This window comes from Rattus rattus, chromosome 8 (genome assembly GCF_011064425.1).
Source record: "Rattus rattus isolate New Zealand chromosome 8, Rrattus_CSIRO_v1, whole genome shotgun sequence".
Classification (NCBI taxonomy): domain Eukaryota; kingdom Metazoa; phylum Chordata; class Mammalia; order Rodentia; family Muridae; genus Rattus; species Rattus rattus.
Genome location: NC_046161.1, coordinates 105,863,527 through 105,881,716, shown reverse-complemented (window position 1 = coordinate 105,881,716; position 18,190 = coordinate 105,863,527). Strand labels below are relative to the sequence as shown.

General features: G+C 40.9%; 1 protein-coding gene across 1 annotated transcript in view; it reads left to right on the top strand.

Annotated features, from left to right (window-relative positions):
• Stt3b (STT3 oligosaccharyltransferase complex catalytic subunit B) overlaps window positions 1-18,190 on the top strand; it is a 67,123-nt gene that overhangs the window by 33,943 nt on the left and 14,990 nt on the right. The window contains exons 4-6 of the mRNA XM_032911029.1: window positions 9,246-9,311; window positions 10,970-11,069; window positions 17,808-17,906. Coding sequence (XP_032766920.1) covers window positions 9,246-9,311; window positions 10,970-11,069; window positions 17,808-17,906 — 265 coding nt within the window. The remainder of the gene's footprint in view (window positions 1-9,245; window positions 9,312-10,969; window positions 11,070-17,807; window positions 17,907-18,190) is intronic.

Below are 18,190 nucleotides of genomic sequence, written 5' to 3'. Positions count from 1 at the left end.
TAATTAGGCTCAAACATCCCTTTATTGACAAAAAGAAAAAGAAAATTACACAGTCAGCACCTTGTACCAATAAAAGTGCTTGTATAGTATAAGTTCCTTTAGTGTAAACATCCATGCTTTGAGATTTAGCAAACTGCTGGGAAGTGTTCTCTGCAGATTTCTGGTTTAGAAGTATCTTCCTGTAGAAAGTTCTGGAGATGCTGGAGAAACTGCTCATGGGAGAAATAGGTCAGGTGACTATGGTGTGTGAAGCAGTAATGTAGCTCAGTTTGTTCAGCTTTAAAGCGTTAATTGTGCAGTGGGGAGTGAGGCGTTGTCTTGGAAATCATTGGCCCTTTCTTTTGGCCAGTGCCAGCCATAGGCATTGGGCTTTCTTGCACCTCCTTCATTTCCTGAGCACACTTCTCAGATGTAATGGTTTTGCCAGGGTTCAGAAGGCTTTGGTAGATTAAACCATCCCCAACCACATGTATTTGCAACTGGTTTCTGGTGTCTTTGAGGAGTGCTCTGAAGCCTCTGGTCCAATGGCTGAGCTGAAGATATAGCGATCTGACAAAGAATAGGTTTATTGTTGTATAGTTGTATTGTTGATAGTTCAAAGTGATGAATGTTTGGATTTTCAGTGGGTTCACAGGCTGGTTTTTTTTGCTTCAAATGCTGAACAACTGTTGACTGGTTGGTGTGGAGTTCTTGGCAGTTTCAGGGAGTCGTGAGAGGACTGACATGGACGGACAACTGCTCTCATTTGTCCACGGTCAGCTTCTTACAGGCTCAGTGCCCCTCTGCAAAATGTCTTGTGCTGCCATTCTGTGAGTATTTGGTGGCATTCCTGAGCCAAGTTCATTATGTTTATGACCCATTTTGAATTTGAATGAGAGGATTATTTTCCATTTTATAAGGTAAATTTAAAAATAAATATCAAGTAATAAGTCACTAGCAAAGATGTGGTTTATATATCAAGTTCCAGACTATCCAGGACTAACTACATAGTAAAACCCTGTCTCGAATTTTTGGGAAAAGTTGTATTCCACTACCATGGCAGATTTCAACAATGCAGAAACCACAATTTTGAACCAGTCAATCATAATTCAATGCCATCTCTTTGTTATTTCCTGAGCTGTTGGAAATTTTCTATTTTTTTTTCTCTAGCATTTTCAGTTTTAGGTCTTGGATTGTGGTCCTTGGTCCGCTTAGAATTGGCTTTTGTATCCCTCTTCAGTCATTAGCTTCTCATCCTCTCTCTTCACACAGCAGTAATCTGCCTTTTACCTGAGTTTGCATGAACTCCATGTAAAGGTGAGAACGGACTCACTTGGGTTCTAACTGACTGGACATCATGGAAGAGGCCAGCTCACGCTTGCATGGGACTTGTCTTTCTGTGTGTCTAGGTTGTAACTAAATTTTACTTTGTATTCTAGAAATTTTCTAGCTTAATTTAAAATTTTTAAGTTACTTGGTTTGTGCGTCTGTCTGTCTGTCTTTGTCTACATGTCTGTGTGCACCACAGGCATAAAAGGGCATACGAGGCTGGAAGACCCCAGGTCCGCAAGTGGTTGTGAGCCTCCAGGGGTCCTAAGGAGCTGAAGCCAGGGCTGCCTCAGCAAGAGCAGGGTGTGCTCCTGGCCACTGAGCCATCTCTCTGGCCTCCTACCTTCTGATTTATATTTATATGATTTATAGTTAATGATCCTTTTTGGCTGTCTTGAATTTGTAAATCTTAAAATCCAGATAGTATCGACCCTGTGGTTTTCTTTACTAATACTGAGTCTTTTGCCTTTCTATACAGACTTTTGAATTCATTTTTGTTGTTGTTGTTGTTGTTTTTAACCAAAAACATTTGGTTATATTGAGCATTCCTAACACAAACATGGAATGTTTTTATATTATAATCTTTTGATTTCTTTCACCATAGTTTGTTGGTTTTCTGTATATGCATTCTATACATATTTCTTAAATTTATTTTTATGAACTAATATATGTACTGTGTTAAAAGGATATTAAGTGTTAATTGCTATTTGTATCCTGTTGTGTGTCTGTTCACTTAGTGGCTTCAGTAGTTTTGATTCCTTGAACTTTGCTCCTTAGACAGTCATGTCATCTTCTAAAACGTCAACTTTCTCTCATCCTCACCAGTCTGCATTCCTTTTGCTTTCCTCCTCTGTTGAATTTGCTAATAGAAAGGGAGTGATGGGAGAGGTTATCGTGGCCTTGTTCTGATCTAACGGATGGACACTGATGGGCTTATTGCTCAGTCTGTTCTACTCCAGGGGTCTAGGGCCTGTGCTTCCCCCATTGGCTTGCTAGCTACTTATGTCATAGTACATAAGGTCTGTGTGGTGGAAATTCTTATGTATTGGCCATGTCTCTGTAATAAACTTAAGCATTACTTTCCTTTTATTTGCTAAAGATTTCCTAAGATTTTAAACATACCAAGGTCATTTTATCTGCTCTCTCCCCAGGCAGCTCAAAGGGTGGTGCTTTGCCTTTTGCTCTCCAATGTGTAGACCTACTCTTTTCCTTCCTGGTTTGTACTGACTAGAATCTAAGTACAGTGTTGAATATAAGACGCAAGGAAAATCAAAAGCAAGCTTCCACTTGCTCTGACTTAAGTGGAAGCACAGAGAAGTACCTGTGCGATGGGATTGTAGCTGAGGGTCACTGTGCTTGATTATGGTTAAGAAATCTTCCTTGGTTTTCAGTGTGGCAGTTAATGGTGGATACACTGTGTTTTCTGTCTCTTGCTAAAGCTAATCACATTGCTTTGACCTTTCTTATAGTTGTGTTTTCTTATCCTCTGCACCATCAATATTTTGGTTGGATCAATTTTGCTGTGTCATGTGTTAAATTTGATAATTAATATACCTTTATACACTCTGTAGGTCTTCCTGTTATGACATTATGACAACCAAACATGTCTCCAGACATTGCTGAATGTTCCCCGAGGTTCAGAATTACCCCAGAAAGAGATTCCTGGATTAGGGCTTTTTGTTGTTGTTGTTGTTGTTGTTGTTGTTGTTGTTATTTTTTGGTTTTGGGTTTTTTTTTTCAGATGTTAAAATAGTTTGTGTCTTGAGATAAATATTTGTTAAAAGTGCACAACCTTATACATATTGTCGTGTTTATATTATGTACATTTTGTTAGTTTTATATCTACATTGGTGATGAAGACTGGCTGGTTTTCTTGGATTGTTTTTGTCTGGTTTGGGATATCAGGTTTGCAGAAGGCTTCACAAATGATCTAGGGAGTGTTGTCTCCTTTATGTTCTGAAAAAGTGTCCATGAAATTGCCATTGTCTCTTATGTAACATTGAATTCACCACTGGACCTTGGAAGATTTTTAATTATTGAATCAGTTTGATTTTTGGGTTTTTTGTTATTGTTGGGTTTTTTGCTTTTTGTTTTTTTTTTTTTTTTAGATTTATTTTTTTTTATGTATATATGAGTACACTGTGGCTGTCTTAAACACACCAGAAGAGGGCATCAGATCCCATTTCAGATGGTTGTGAGCCACCATGTGGTTTGCAGAGATTTGAACTCAGGACCTCTGGAAGAGCAGTCAGTGCTCTTAACTGCTGAGCCATCTCTCCAGACCTGAGCTACATCAGTTTTTTAATGTCATTGTCTGATCTGATTTTTCTCTTGAGTAATTAGGGTTGTGTGTCCATTCTGAGCCATTTCTATTTCACCTCAGTTGTCTGATTTGTTGGCATAAATTAATTCCTGTATAGTCTGTATGATGTCTCATTTCTGGTTTTGATGTTTTGTATCCTCCCTTTTGAGTTGGTTAGTCTGGCTAAAGTTTATCTAGCTTCTGGGCTAATTCCCTCCCCCAATTATATTGATTTCTTGTCATTCAGCAAAAGATTACTGGGCCCTGGAGAAGCTTTAAATTCAAACAGTTCTCTCTAAAGACTGCAGTTGTGTCTTGCTCATCTGTCCTAACCAAGTCTGCCTTTTCATTAGAATTTGATTCACACTGACATCTCTTTTTCTGTGATTTGATTTGTATTTGTATATGGCATCTTTCTATCTACTTGTGTCTATTTTTCATTTTAGTTGTTTAGTTTTTTAAAAATCTTGTGTATAGTGGTTCCTGTGCATCTTGCAGTTAGTACAGTCTGCCTCGAGCTGTTAAGATAACTGCAGTACATCTTAGCAGCGTGGCTCCATTGTTTTTCTCTTATTCCATTTCATATATGTATATGTGTCACTAGTCTAAAAATCTAGATATAATTGTGTACTGTGTGTATATACATATGCATATACACACATATTTACAGTTGGTTGCTTTGCTCTGTTGTGATGGATCTCAGGTAGCTCAGGCTGGCCTTAAATTTGCTATATGACTGAGGTTGACCTTGGACTTCTTATTCTTCTGCCACTGCCTCCCAAGTGCTGGGATCACGGCCTATACTACCACACCGCGCAGCCTGCCTTCAGGATTTAATGATAGTTTCTTAGGGCTGATGCTCTTTTTGATCACTGGTAGTTAATAAGCATTTTCCCATGTTTTTTTTTTCCCATGTTTTTTTTTTTTTTCTTTCTCATCCTCTAAAGAATTTTTTTTTTTTTTTTTTTTTTATCTTTCAGTCCTTTGACCATTGTCTAATTTGTTTTTTTTATTTATTATACTTGTCAGCTTATTCGGGTTCCTGGCTCTGTGGATTGTTCACCATAAAATTTGAAAAGTTGTGATTTTTTTTTTAAAAAAAGATTTATTTTATGTATGTGAGCACACTGTAGCTGTCTTCAGACACCAGAAGAGGGCATTGGATCCCATTACAGATGATTGTGAGCCACCATGTGGTTGCTGGGAATTGAACTCAGGACCTCTGGAGGAGCAAGCAGTCAGTGCTCTTAACCGCTGAGCCATCTCTCCAGCCCTGGAATGGGTGTTTTTTATTGATAAGTTTTCTTGTTCATTTATGCTTGTACTCTTCAAATTTCTAATTGCTTCTAGTTTTTTTTATTATATGAGTAAAAAAAAATACATATGAAGCTCTTTATTGTAACAAAACAAAACCCAAAGCTTTATTTGGTTTTTCAGACAGAGTTTCTCTGTAGAGCTGGCTGTTCCAGATCTCACTCTTTAGACCTGGCTGGCCTTGAACTCACAAAGATCTATAGCCTCTGCCTCTCAAGGGCTGGGATTAAAGGTCGTTTATTGGAGCTGACTGAAGTCTGTGTTCTCCAAGTCCAGCACCTCTGTTGATTCTAGTCCTCTGTTGATTCTAGTCGTGTGTCTGCTGGCTGGTCCTTCTGTCTGTGCACACTCCCTACTCTTGGTGAGGAAGCCGTGTAGTTGGGGCTAAACTTTGTTCACTATTCTCAGCTATGCTGGATTCCTAAACCTGAACCTGTTTTAGAGCGACATATCTACTGTTATTTTTATTTCTAATCTTTCTAATTTAGCTTCCTAAAGATCACTGCTGTCTGAATAAATATGTCGGCCAAGGATTTGGGTGGAGTTTCTGGTCAAGCATTAGCACACAGTTGATTAGTCTGTGGTGTGATGAGTACCTTCAAAATTTCAACTGAGTCTTCTGATAGTTTTCCACGCAGGCGCGGACGTGTGTGTGTGTGTGTGTGTGTGTGTGTGTGTGTGTGTGTGTGTGTGTGTGTGTGTGTGTCTGTGTGTGTGTGTGTGTGTGTGTGTGTGTGTCTGTGTGTGTATGTGTTTGTGTGTGTCTGTGTCTGTGTGTGTCTGTGTCTGTGTGTGTGTCTGTGTGTGTGTGTGTGTGTGTGTGTCTGTCTGTGTGTGTGTGTGTCTGTGTGTGTTTTGAACCTAGGGCCTCATGTGTGCTTGGCAAGCACTCTGGCACTGAGCTATTGTTAGTTCTGGGCCTTCCTTTCTCTTTTCCTCAGTGAATGATCTCTGAGCCCTTACATCCCTCTAGCCAGACATGTCTCATGTCAGTTTTTAACTCTAATAAAAGATTCTAATTCACTTAGCTGTGGAAGAAAATATTATTTCTAGCACTGGGCTCAAACCCAGGGCTTTGTGCACACACAAAACCACATTTAATGTCATATAGCTGAGAATTCAATGAATAAACCCATAATGTCATGACTGTTTAAAAATGTCTCTCTGCTTGTGACTTACCTTTTGTACCGTTGTCCTTCTGTGCCACTGGAGTGGTTGCTTTGGTCTGAGATGTCTTCCATCTTAGGTCTCTATTCAAGCTTAGTCCTGTGAACTTTTCAGCCAGTGAAGCAGAGGTCTGATAGGTGAGGCTGTGCCTATGGATGCTGAACCTGTCACATGATTCCATCAAGCTTGGTACCAGCTTGTCAAAGACCAAATGACAACATCACGTCCACGTCTCCACAAGACCGTCCATGACCCTACCCTCCTCAGGAAACTGGTGTGTGTGTGTGTGTGTGTGTGTGTGTGTGTGTGTGTGTCTGTGTGTGTGTCTGTGTGTGTGTGTCTGTGTGTCTGTGTGTGCGTGCACGCCCGTCAGTTCGGGCTCAGTAGCTTGCCCTGAGATGCTGATCTCCTCTAACACTGCCCCTCCTCTCCATTCATCCATTCTAAGTAAGGACCCCACGGAGGACGTCTGGCTCTTCTCTTACTTACCTCTTACTTCTTGTGCCTTACAAGCATCTCAGGAGCTTGGGTACACAGCCTCTCCTGTCTCACCCTCACCCACCACAGCCTCTCTGCTTCCTTTGAAACAATGGAGATGACTGCCTACTGCAGTCCCTCAAGGCCCGCCTCTTCAAAACCTTGATACTCTTTCAGGTAGATTCTCTTACTCTGGTCTTGTTTTCTTAGAACTTAATGCATGCTGTTTATCTGCGACACCATCTGGTGTGCACTGACTTCATTTTTGTGGCGTGCATCTTCCCCTCCCCATGCCAAGCCACTTCTGTTATTATGGCCTGCCTGCCTGCCTGCCTATGAAGGCCAGGAGGCGCTATCAGATCACCTAGAACTAGAAGTTAAAGGTGATTGTGAGCTTCCGTGTGTGCTGGGAAGCAGGTCCTCTAGAAGAGCAGTGACCACTGAGCAGTCTCTCCAGCACCTCACCTCTTGCATATGGTGCAGATGACTCTCCTCCTCACCTTCTCTTGAGTATGTTTTACAGGCACTTAGTTTTAAGCTTCACTCCCTCCAGCTGTGTTGCTGTTCCTAGATCCACTATGGACTTGACTGTATCGTATCTGTAAACTTCTGTATGAATCCTGCCACTTCTAAAGCCTCTCGTAGTTTCCCCAAGTCCAAGCCACCGCTCCCCAACCTCTCACCGCCTCCCCTCACTGTTGGCGATCAGAGTCTGTATCATTAGTTGCTCAGCACCCAGCTGCATGGTATGATCTCGTACTGTACCGTGACGGAAATCCTTACCTTGTATCTCTGTCCCCCTCCATTGGAAAAGGACTCAGTTATGTATCAGAGTCGACTAGTAAAGTTTGTGTGAACATCGAGGAGTACTTTTGACTTCTCATTCTTTGATAGTCCAGTTGACTTTACAGCCTGAGGGGATTTAAGCAAATGGAATGTAAACTGAGCAGTTCTTCAGTAGAACCTGGAGGATTAAGCCAGCCTTCTCTCTAAAGGGAAAAAACAAGTCTATGGAGTGTATTGTGACTATAGGCATCTTGGCTCTGTCCTGGCAAAAAAATAGTCACAGGAAGTTAAATAAAGAAACTTCTATAAACAGGAATATTAACTGTGATATACAGGCCATGAGGTAAAGGAAAGCTGTGTACTGTATGTGGTAATAGGAACGGTACCCCAGAAAGTATGGTGTGGAAGGTGCTCGGGACTCTTGATAGTTCTAGGTTTGTTCAGCCCATTGATGACAGAGCTCAGTGTCTTGGCAGACCAGGACCAGTTTGAATCAAAACACTCTGGAGTGTAGGCAGGTGACAGATAAAGGCTGGTGGCCTGTGGCACAGTGGGTATCAGATGAAGGTAGAAAGCTGTCACTGCAATGGATCCTGGTTACTGAAAGGCCAGGTACTAGTGGCATAGTTGGCAAGCTACATCCCTGGCAGGCCCTATACCCCCTGTTCTTCTGAGACCCCTAACCTGATGTGCTTTCTGCTGCCAAGTTCGTGGTGACTGTCTGTCCATTTGTTCTGCTGCTACCATTGCCTTCCAGGGCCATTCTGGGGTTGTCCTCTGCTTTCTTGCCCATTACTCTCCAGGCACCTTTGGTTCCTCCGGGCATTCACTCACCATCTCCTTGGTGGCCGCTGCTCTTCCTAGTAGGGCGTTGGTACATGTTGCTCAGTCTTAGCTCTACAGGGTGTGCAATGACATTTCACCCCCACTCCCCTGCAGTCTTGGTGATCACCCCTCAAGTAGATCATCTTGGGCTGGCCATAGAACAGTTCTTGCTTTAAATGGTCATTGTTTTAATAAACTTTCCCCACTATTCTCACTGAGAGCAAGAAACTAGAAATGCTTTCTTTCCTCCCCTCCCCTCCCTTGCTTCCTCCTCTTGTATTTGTTTTCATACTTTGTACCAAAGTCTAGACATGACGTGGAGTTAGCTATACTGTGTTATTAAAAACCTGTTGTTAAAGTAAAGACTTTCTGGAAATTAATTTAGGCTTCTTGAGCATGCCTCTTCGCACAGAGAGACAGGAAACACCTTTTTGAATATAGGCTTTGTGCTAGGAATTGTTCTTCTCTTAGGCATTCATCTTGAAGGTGACCATGTCTGTGTGTTTGGGTCTGGGTCAGTTATTTTGAAGATGCTGATGATTTGCTTTTTTGGTAACAAACTCATTTGAAATGAGTACTTTAAGACAGATTGGTTGAACTTTGATTTATTTGTGTATAGTCTTTCTAATACAGTTTACTGAGAATTTACTTATGAATTGGCTCTTCTGGAAGATAGTTCAATATACATTTTAAAATATTGATTATTTTAAAACGCTCTTATTGTAACAGTAAGTTTTTCAGAATAGAAGCTTAGACTCATGTATGTGACCCTGAATTCAGATGAAGAATACACAAGTCTAGCAGGTCAGCTGTGTGAACATGTAGATAACTGACGCAGTTACTTAAGGCTGCAGTCTGTCCATACTGACCTTCTCATGGCCGACGATGAGAACACGTAATTTCCCTTATTTGTTCTTTTTACTTAAAACTAAGCAAGAATCCATTATTAAAATACAGCTTGTCCAGCATTGTAAAGGTCTGTTTCATTCAGTCAGGAGAGCCAAGCCTCAGCCCTCCCTCAGTGCCTTTTACATTTTACAGTGGGATTTGCTTTTGTTGTTTACAGGTGAAGTCTGTGAAAACCGGGTCTGTGTTTTGGACGATGTGCTGCTGCTTGTCGTATTTCTACATGGTAAGAGCTGTGCCTGCGGGGGCTCCGGCCCGGTATGGACGTGGACTCTGCTCGTGTGCTCCTCGAATTCCCTCCTCCTGTCTGCCCTGCCCCACCCTTGCATTCCCCTCTTGCTCTTGGTCCCTACCCTGGTTCCCTTGTTGAGAAGAGCTGATACTCAGTCCTCAAATGCAGTGTTTATAATCAGCAAGTAAACCAATAACAACATTAAACTTCTAAAAGAGTTTAACTTCTTAATGGCATCTAGAATTGTGTTTAAATGTATTTTTTTTTTCATTTTATGGACAAGTAATATGTTTTCCCATATTATTAGATCACAGCATAAAAAAGAACAAGAAACTACCTGTCAAATACAGAGCATTGTATCATGTTTAAATGAAGTTAGCTTCTGTTTGACATTCAAATAATTAAAAATTTTTCACTATCAATTAGTTTCCTTTATTGGAATTGACTGTTTAGTCATGATCATGAGTTGTAAAAGTAGACATCATCTGTCTGCCACTAGTCAGGGCGCTAAAGAAGGAATGTCGGTGGAGAGCTGGGGGAGGGGTTACTGAGAAAACAGAAGGGAGGGGAGGCTAGCCCTCTGCCCCACTGTGTTTTCTTCCCCTTCCTTAAAAGGATGAAAATGTCTGCCCCCTGGGCCAGAGAAGGAGAGAAGCGCAGGGTGAAAGGCCATGGCAGAGGATGAGCAGTGTTGCTTTCAAACCTGAGACTTTGGGTTTTCCTCGTTGTAATGGACAGAGACGACGTGGCATATGGATCTGCCTGCACTTCGAGAATTCCTGAACTCCTTAGTCATTACCCGGGCATTGCCTGTGTACTTTGTTAGCCCGTAACTATCTCCTAAGTTCTAAATAGGTTTCTCAAGGTTGGGATTCAATAATGCTTTTTATATTTCTGCCTCTTTAATGCAGTAGCCTATGTGGTTGTTTGTATGAAAATTCGTGATAATTTAAACTGATTGTTGAAACTAATCTCATAGGGTAAATAAGTGCGTCAATTTTCTGGGGTCTTCTGAGGTAGTAATGCCCGGTTACTGTTCTGCACCTATGCTTAGTCAAGCAGGCCCCTTTGAACGTTAGGAATATCCGGGGGCATGTGGTTAAGCAGTAAATGTGTGTGCGTGCGTGTGTTCGCGTGCGCGCACAGCCTTACTTGTAATCTGTCTTACAGCTTCAGCTAATCAGCACTGTCCAGAGCCCACAGTGTGGCCAGGGGATGAAAGGGCCCCTTTAGTTGAGTCTGACCAGTGTCAGAATTCCTCATTCTTAAGCTCAGAGACCCATCTTTTGGTAAATAGGTAAATAGGTCATCATAATTAGGTAAAATAAAAGCTTATGTTTTATTCTAAAATTTTATGGTCAATGCTCATTTCCAGGCAGCCTGTTCTGCTAGTTCAGTTATGTGATGGTCCTATTAACTTAAGCTGTTCTCCAGTGAGTGTAGAAAAGCTTACTAGATTCATGAGATTATGTTATTTTACTTATCAATAAAAAAAAAATGACTGTTATGTACATCTATCTACCCTAGGAAAATTGCCAAAAATCCTAGCATTTTTTTCTCTTGTGTTCAGGTTGTTGTGACAAATGAGACATACTTGCTTTAGGAAGTGAGAGAGAGAAGAAGCATGTGTCTGAGCCTCTCTTTTCCCATAGGTCTCTGCGTGGGGAGGTTATGTGTTCATCATCAACCTCATCCCTCTCCATGTGTTTGTGCTGCTCCTGATGCAGAGGTACAGCAAGAGAGTCTACATAGGTAAGCGACTCCACCTCTGGGATGTGCTCAGTGTTGCCCGTGAAACGGTAGTCATTTTTTTTGTATTTAACTTCTTTATGTTGACTACATGAGACCCTGTCACCAAAAGCAAAACAAATAGAAAAACAGTGGGAGATGGGGAGAAGGCCCAAAACAAGCCTCATATGTTCACATAACGTATAAAAATAGTTAATTTGTGTGATTGGTTCTGCATTACCTGTGCCGGATTTTATTAATGAGCTGACCTATTCCAAGGTCTCGGGGAGGGGTCAGTGAGTAGAAGCATTATATAGTAGGACATTCCATATAGGGATGTGGTTAGTTCATGAAACTGCAGAAGAGCAGAGATGTAAAACCTATACTGTTTTATATAAGAATCTCACTCATGTTAAAGTTAATGAGAACTTGGATAGAAAATGTCAAAGTTAAACATGGTATAGGATTTGCTTCTCTCAACAAGAGACACAACAGCTTAAACTTTGCAAAGCGACTAAAATAATTATTTCTGGAGGCCGGAGAGAAATAGCTCAGCAGTTAAGAGCACTGGCTGGTCTTCCTAAAGGACCCAGGTTCAATTCCCAGCACCCCACAACTCTCTGTGGCTCCAGTTCCAGAAGATCTGATACACAGAGACATACATGCAGGCAAAACACCAATGCACATAAAATAAAATTAAATAATTTTAGAATAAAAAATAGTTGTTTCTGTATTACAGTTTCAATTTGCTTTTGAGATTTACATTGGTTATTTGAGGTGAGGTGATTTGTTCTGTAGGTAACAGGACATTGGGAAAGCTTATTAGACGCCATGTCTGTATACTCAGTTCTAAGAGGTAAGGGGGGTAGCAAGTTCAAAGCCAGCCTTGAATATGTAAGAAAGTTTTCCTAATTTAAAAATAGCTGGGTTGGGGATTTAGCTCAGTGGTACAGCGCTTGCCTAGGAAGCGCAAGGCCCTGGGTTCAGTCCCCAGCTCCGGAAAAAAAAAAAGCTTATATTATAATAAATAGCGCATACTAATAGCAGTAATTAGCCTAAATTTATGTTGTAGGCAGAGGGCAAGCACACCATGGGATAGTGGTCATGTTTGTAATACTTATTCTGACACCCATATTTTAATTGTCTAATAGGGTTTTTATTACCATATAATATTTAGAATAATACTTTAATATTCATAGCACAATTTTCTGATTACATTTGTTTAAATTATTTAGTTACTATCATAACTAATTTTGGAAATAATAAAAATATGTATGATTTTATATTTGTGATAGGTAAAGATTTATGAAGATAGGAGATTGCTCTTGTGTCCTATAAACTAGATACATTACTTGCATGATTGAGTTGTTTATAAAAGCATAAAGTGGTTTCGGTGCTTCCTAGATTGATCCTTTTAGCGATGACAATCTGTTTTGTGTGTTACCTTCATGGTGTATGAAGAGGGCCAACAGCAGTGCTGAAGGCTTTGTCTTGGCCTCTCATTTGCTCACAGGTCTTAGTGTTGGTTACAGTAAGTGCTTTTCAGGGGAGCCAGAAACGCTCATTCCTTAAGGGACAGGCCTAGCAGTATCTTTCTGTCTGAAGACTAAAACTACATAAAGCAAGGGCCTATCTTACTGTGACTTAACAGGAATCTTTGATCACTTTGCCTTCTTCAATTAATAGACACAAAGATTCCTCATATCTACAAATGAAGTGGAAAAATGGCTTTGGTGCTGTCATAGTTGAGCCCAGTCTTAGCATTGCACCTGTCAAATTGCTCAGGAGTACATCTGTGTAGAAGCTAGTTTACACAGATGCTTAGGTCTGTCTAAGGTAAGTTGGTGTTCTGCTCGCTGGGGCAGGAGGATGCATAGAGTTTGACGTCTGCCTTGCTCACAGTGAATCTCAGGCTAGCCTGGGGTAAAAAATTGCAACCTTCTCCAAACAAAAAGGAAAGTCCTAAATGATTTTTAGTGCAATAAAATTGCAATTTTGTTTAAATTCTTTTAAATCTGTTTTATTTGTAAATTATGTTTGCTGATATTTATCTGTTGTGCTTTTTAACACATACTAGATATAGTTACTGCATAGTTGCAGGAGTGATTGACTAACAGTATCCCATTTTTTAAAAGTAGAATTAGCCAGGCATGGTGGGTACACACACACCTTTGTTTAATCCCAGCAATCTGGAGGCAGAGGCAGGCAGATCTCTGAGTTGAGGACAGCCAGGGCTACATAGTGAGACTGTCTTAGGGAAAGAAGAGTTGTATATATTTCATGAGTTCCCCCTTACCTGTTCACACAATGTATTCTTAATCTCCTTGTGCTCTGATGGTGTCTCATTAGCCTTCAGAACTAATGAATTGCTTCTGTAAAACCAAAGTAGAATTTTAAACTTATTTTTAATTTTTTGTTTTTGCACATATCTATTTTGTTTTGTCTGCATGTATGCCTACGCCATGTGCATGTCTTTGTGCCTGCTGAGGTAAGAAGAGGGCATCAGATACCCTGGAAGTGGAGTAAATAGACTGTTGTAAGCCACCATGTGGGTGCTTGGAATTGAAACCAGGTCGTTTGGAGGATCCAAGCCAACTGATTGGATCTTAACTGCTGATCCTCTCTCCAGTCCAGAACTAGAATTTTAAATCTGGGTATACTTCCTCTAGATTCTTACCCTTAATTCCCTATTAGGTAGTAGCAGATTTTTTTTTTTTCATTTGAAAGTGTGATGATCTCTGCTCAAGTAGTTTCTGTCATTTCTTCCTGCCTCTACAAGTTTGGAGCTTGTAAGATGTCTGTTTCAGTGACATTCAGTGACATGCTCTACCTGGTCGCTGTGAGCAGTGGCCCTGGGAAGAAGAGAGCGTATCTGTGCCTGTGCACATCCAGGTATTCCTGCCAGTCAGAAGAGCCTGATTTCTGCCCTCTGTTGCTGTTGCTGCTTCTCACCATGCTTTACCCTGAACATTTACCAAAATTCTCAGTAGCCAGTGCTCACAAAGTAGCAAGGTGACGGACTTGAAGTAAACTGTCTAACATTCTTACAAGCTTAATATTTGTTTGTCAGCAGTCAAGTACAACTAATTGGATTATAAGGTCTTTCTCTTCTGTATCTTGTCTAACAGAAGAGTGATATTTTGTTAGCTATTCCCATTAAACACTGCCCAAGAGATGAAATAGCTTAGAAAGGCTGGTGGGCCTTATGGTGGGTTAATGTAAATGGGCTTGTGCATTCCCAGACCCTTCTCCAAGTTTGCAGAAGGAAGAGTAGTTGTAACTTAAAACTCCAGAGATGTGGGCTGAGGAAAAGGCAAAAGGCACCATGTGAGGCCCTGACTGGAACCCATTTGGAGCAGATATGGCAGCTCCCTAATTCAATCACTAGGGGATGCAACAGCCAAGAGAGACCCTGTCTCAAGGAGGAAAGTGAATACCTCTAGGTTGTTCTCTGACCTCCACACACATGCACTGTCACTACTGAATAAAAGATGGCCTAGAGTGTTGTGCTGCCTTATCTGTGAGGTACTGAAGCGAGAGCAGCAAGCACTCTGTCAGCCTGAGGTCTCAGCGCAGCTGGAGCCCAGCATGGCACCAGCCACAGATTCACTGGAACTCAAGTGTTTTGAGGGAAACAAGATTAGGATTTCTATAGATTTCTGTCTCTAGTTAGAGTTTTCTTTGGGTAAAACAAATTGTACGTGTGAACAAGTCCAGTTGTTTTAGAGGCATTTTTCTAAGCAGGAGCATGGTCTTCAGCAATAAGTAAATGCCAGGAACTATGCTTCCACAGGATGGCAGTGTGGTAGCATTTTATGATGTAATGAGTGATTTACGGTTTCCTTGGGTTGTGCTCTTTCTTTTAGAGCTCACTTCTTTGGTGGAATAGGGTAAAGAGTTTAAGAAATAGGTTAGTGTACGTGCGTAGAAACTTGGCCTAGGTGGGGCAGTGGTTTGGTGACAGCTCCTAGTGGAGATTCAGGAAGAATGGGTGCTGTGGGTTTGTTGCTGAAGTCCTATAAGAACGGGGTGCCTTTTGTACTACTGTTGAGCGCCTGCTTGCGTAAGCCTCCCTACTGCTATTACAAGTGTTAGCTGGATATGGTGTGCTCTTAGTATCCCGTAGACTTTACACACCAGCTTGGATTGATCTTAACAGGACTTTCTGTTTCTAAAATGTCCCAGTTGTCATAGATAAAAGGTCTTTTTGAAAGCACACTATTGGGTGCTGTCATATGGTCTGGAGAAAAAATACTTTATTTTTACAGTGGATAAAGGTTGTGTTTCTTAAATTTATTTCTTCATGTCTTTCTATTCAAGTGAATCTAATTTTCTACTTTCTATGTTTTAAAATGTAAATTTGTGAGATTTAAAATATTGACTCATGCATGCTAGTTTATACATTTAGGAAGCACGGTATCTTACATGAGATAAACTTGTGATGTTTAGCACTGTACGGAGCTTGTTTGGTACAAGTGGTTTCCTGTGTGTTGAAGGGCTCTCCTGTGTGAACACGTCACAGAACCAGTGATCCAAAACTACTGAAGCTCAGGCTGGTGCAGGTTCGGCTCTTAGAGCAGATCTTGGGTCACTGCAGCGTCCTAGCAGACTCAGGTGCGTGCGGAGGCCCCAGCTGAGCGTCCTGATACTTTGTCTGCATTAGCCAAGCAGTGAGAACTTACCCTTTCCCCGAATTCATTTTGACACTCTTCCTTTAACGTGGACTCCTGTGCTTTTGTTTCCATAGAGACTGGGGTCTTGTGATTGGTTGCTTTTGGGTGTTTCATGGTTTCATTCCCTAGAGCCTTGGGAATGCTAGGCAAGTGCTTTACTACTGAGCCACTCCCTGCCTGGTGTTTCCGTCTCCTTCCTGATGAGAATGAATGTCTGAAGTTGGCGTGAAAGTGTAGTCTTCCTTTGCTCTGGGAAAAATAACTGGGAAGCAGCAGTGTGAAGGAGGTGGAGTTTGCTTTGCGGGTTCGGGAAGATGAGTTTTTCTTTGGGGCGATCATATACTGTTCATTGTAAGGTAGTTTTACTCCCTTATTTTCTCCTTGGATTTTTAAAAAGGGGAATAATTTATTGTTTTTTAAATTCAGTTTGTATTGTCTTATATTCAGACCTAATCCTGTCAGTTTTGCTGAATTCCATGTTTGTATTTCTAAGGGTAGCCCCAGCCTGAGGTAATTGCAGTGTTTGCTATGGGCAGGCTTCACTGAGGAAAGCTTAGCACTCTCCAGTCTTTCCTAGTGGTGTCTGTTCATGTTCAGGGTTTGAGCTCTCAGTTCCACATTGTAAGATACGTAGTGATCATCTTGCGTCTGTGGCCCTGATGTGGGCAGGAGGTCACGGGCCTCACCCAGCTCTCACTCTGTGTTAATGGAACAAAGTGTTTGATTTTGTATACTTGGGAATCACATGGTAGCCTTGTGTGCTCACCTCCCTCCCACCCTTCCCTCTCTCCTCTTTCCTTCTTTATTCTACTTCTGACTGTATCAGAGCTTCAGCACAGACTAATTAGTAAAAGAAACTTGCTAGAAGGCCTCTTGACCACATAAGCACATTAGAAATTGTGGTAACTTGAGTTTCACTTGAGTGTTTCACATAGGCCCATGCCTGCAGCATGAGTGTCTGCAGAGTTCACTCTGGGTGGATGGCAGAGCTGTGGCCTTCATTACTTCTGAGTCTTTGCAAACTCTCCCCAGGCCCTGGCCCTTTCTCTTAGATTCATGAGCTTATCCTCCCAACACAGTAGTCATAACTTAGCACACAGCTTGGAAGTAGTGTAGCATTTGAACTAGTGGTTCACAATTTACCTTCTAAAAATGGACCTCTTTTAAAAGCAGATAAGTATAAACTGTAAAGGCGAGGAGAAAGGCATGTGCTCTATCCTGTGTTGCACAGAGTACAGCAGGCAAAGGGCATGGAGTAATATCCATTTCAAATGTGTCCTAGACTTCCCTTTTCGTAATGGCTTATTTACCCAAAATTGAACATCAAGTACATTTATGAAAGTAATGTAAATAAAGTTTATGAATAGAATACTATTTTCATATCAGCTTATTTAAATACACTTTTTATCTTCTGATAAAATTTTACTTTCAGTGGTTCTTAAACTTTCTCTCTAGTCAGTTTGCCTAATCTTGATCTGTAGCCACGTGAGTGGGAACCAGTCTCTGACACAGATTGCCGCTGCACGGTAGCAGCTCTGTGCATTTGAATCCGTGTGAGCTGAGGAGGGTACTGTGGAGGGCAAACGGTCTTTCTGTTAGACTGACTTCCGTGGCTGGGCTCTTTTCCTTTTTAAACTCTTCAACTTCTACTCAAGAAGTCTTAGGAAACTGGGAAGAGGACACAAAACGCTTAGAGCTTTTGAGGTCAGCGGGCACACGATTGGTGCTAGGCGTTTGTGAGGCCATGAGTATTTTGGATTAATAACCACAGCAATGGTAGTTACTTCATGCAAGTGCAATTGCAGAATGATTATTAATGATGAATTTTTTAAAATTTGATTCCATTTCCTAGAAAGGAAGGTAGCACAAGTCTCTGAAACTATAAGTGAGGTCTACAAACTATACTTTTTAAAAAATGGATAAAATATTTATGATCTATAAAGCGACTAACATTCACAAATCAGTCACTTCAAGATAATATTGTTTAAGTTCTGTTAAAACTTTTCTAAAATGATTTATAAATATATTTATGTGTTGAGTATTTAATGGCAGTAGTAAATTACCCTTGTTTCCTGTTTTGTTTTTATAGCATATAGCACTTTCTACATTGTGGGTTTAATATTATCCATGCAGATACCTTTTGTGGGATTCCAGCCAATCAGAACAAGCGAGCACATGGCAGCTGCAGGTATGGAAACCAGTGTTAATAATTTTTCCTTCTATACTGACACTAAAATGAAGTTTAGGCTCTTTATTATGTCATAATTTATAAGAGATTTCAATAATAATAATAATAATAATAATAATAATAATAATAATAATAATAATAGCTGGTGTACCTAGCTTTCTATTGCTGTATTAAAACACTGATTAAACCTACTTGAGGAGGAAAGGATTCATTTGGTGTAAGTGTCCTGATCACAGTCCATCACCGAGGGAAGTCAGGATAGGAACTCAAGGCAGGATCATGAA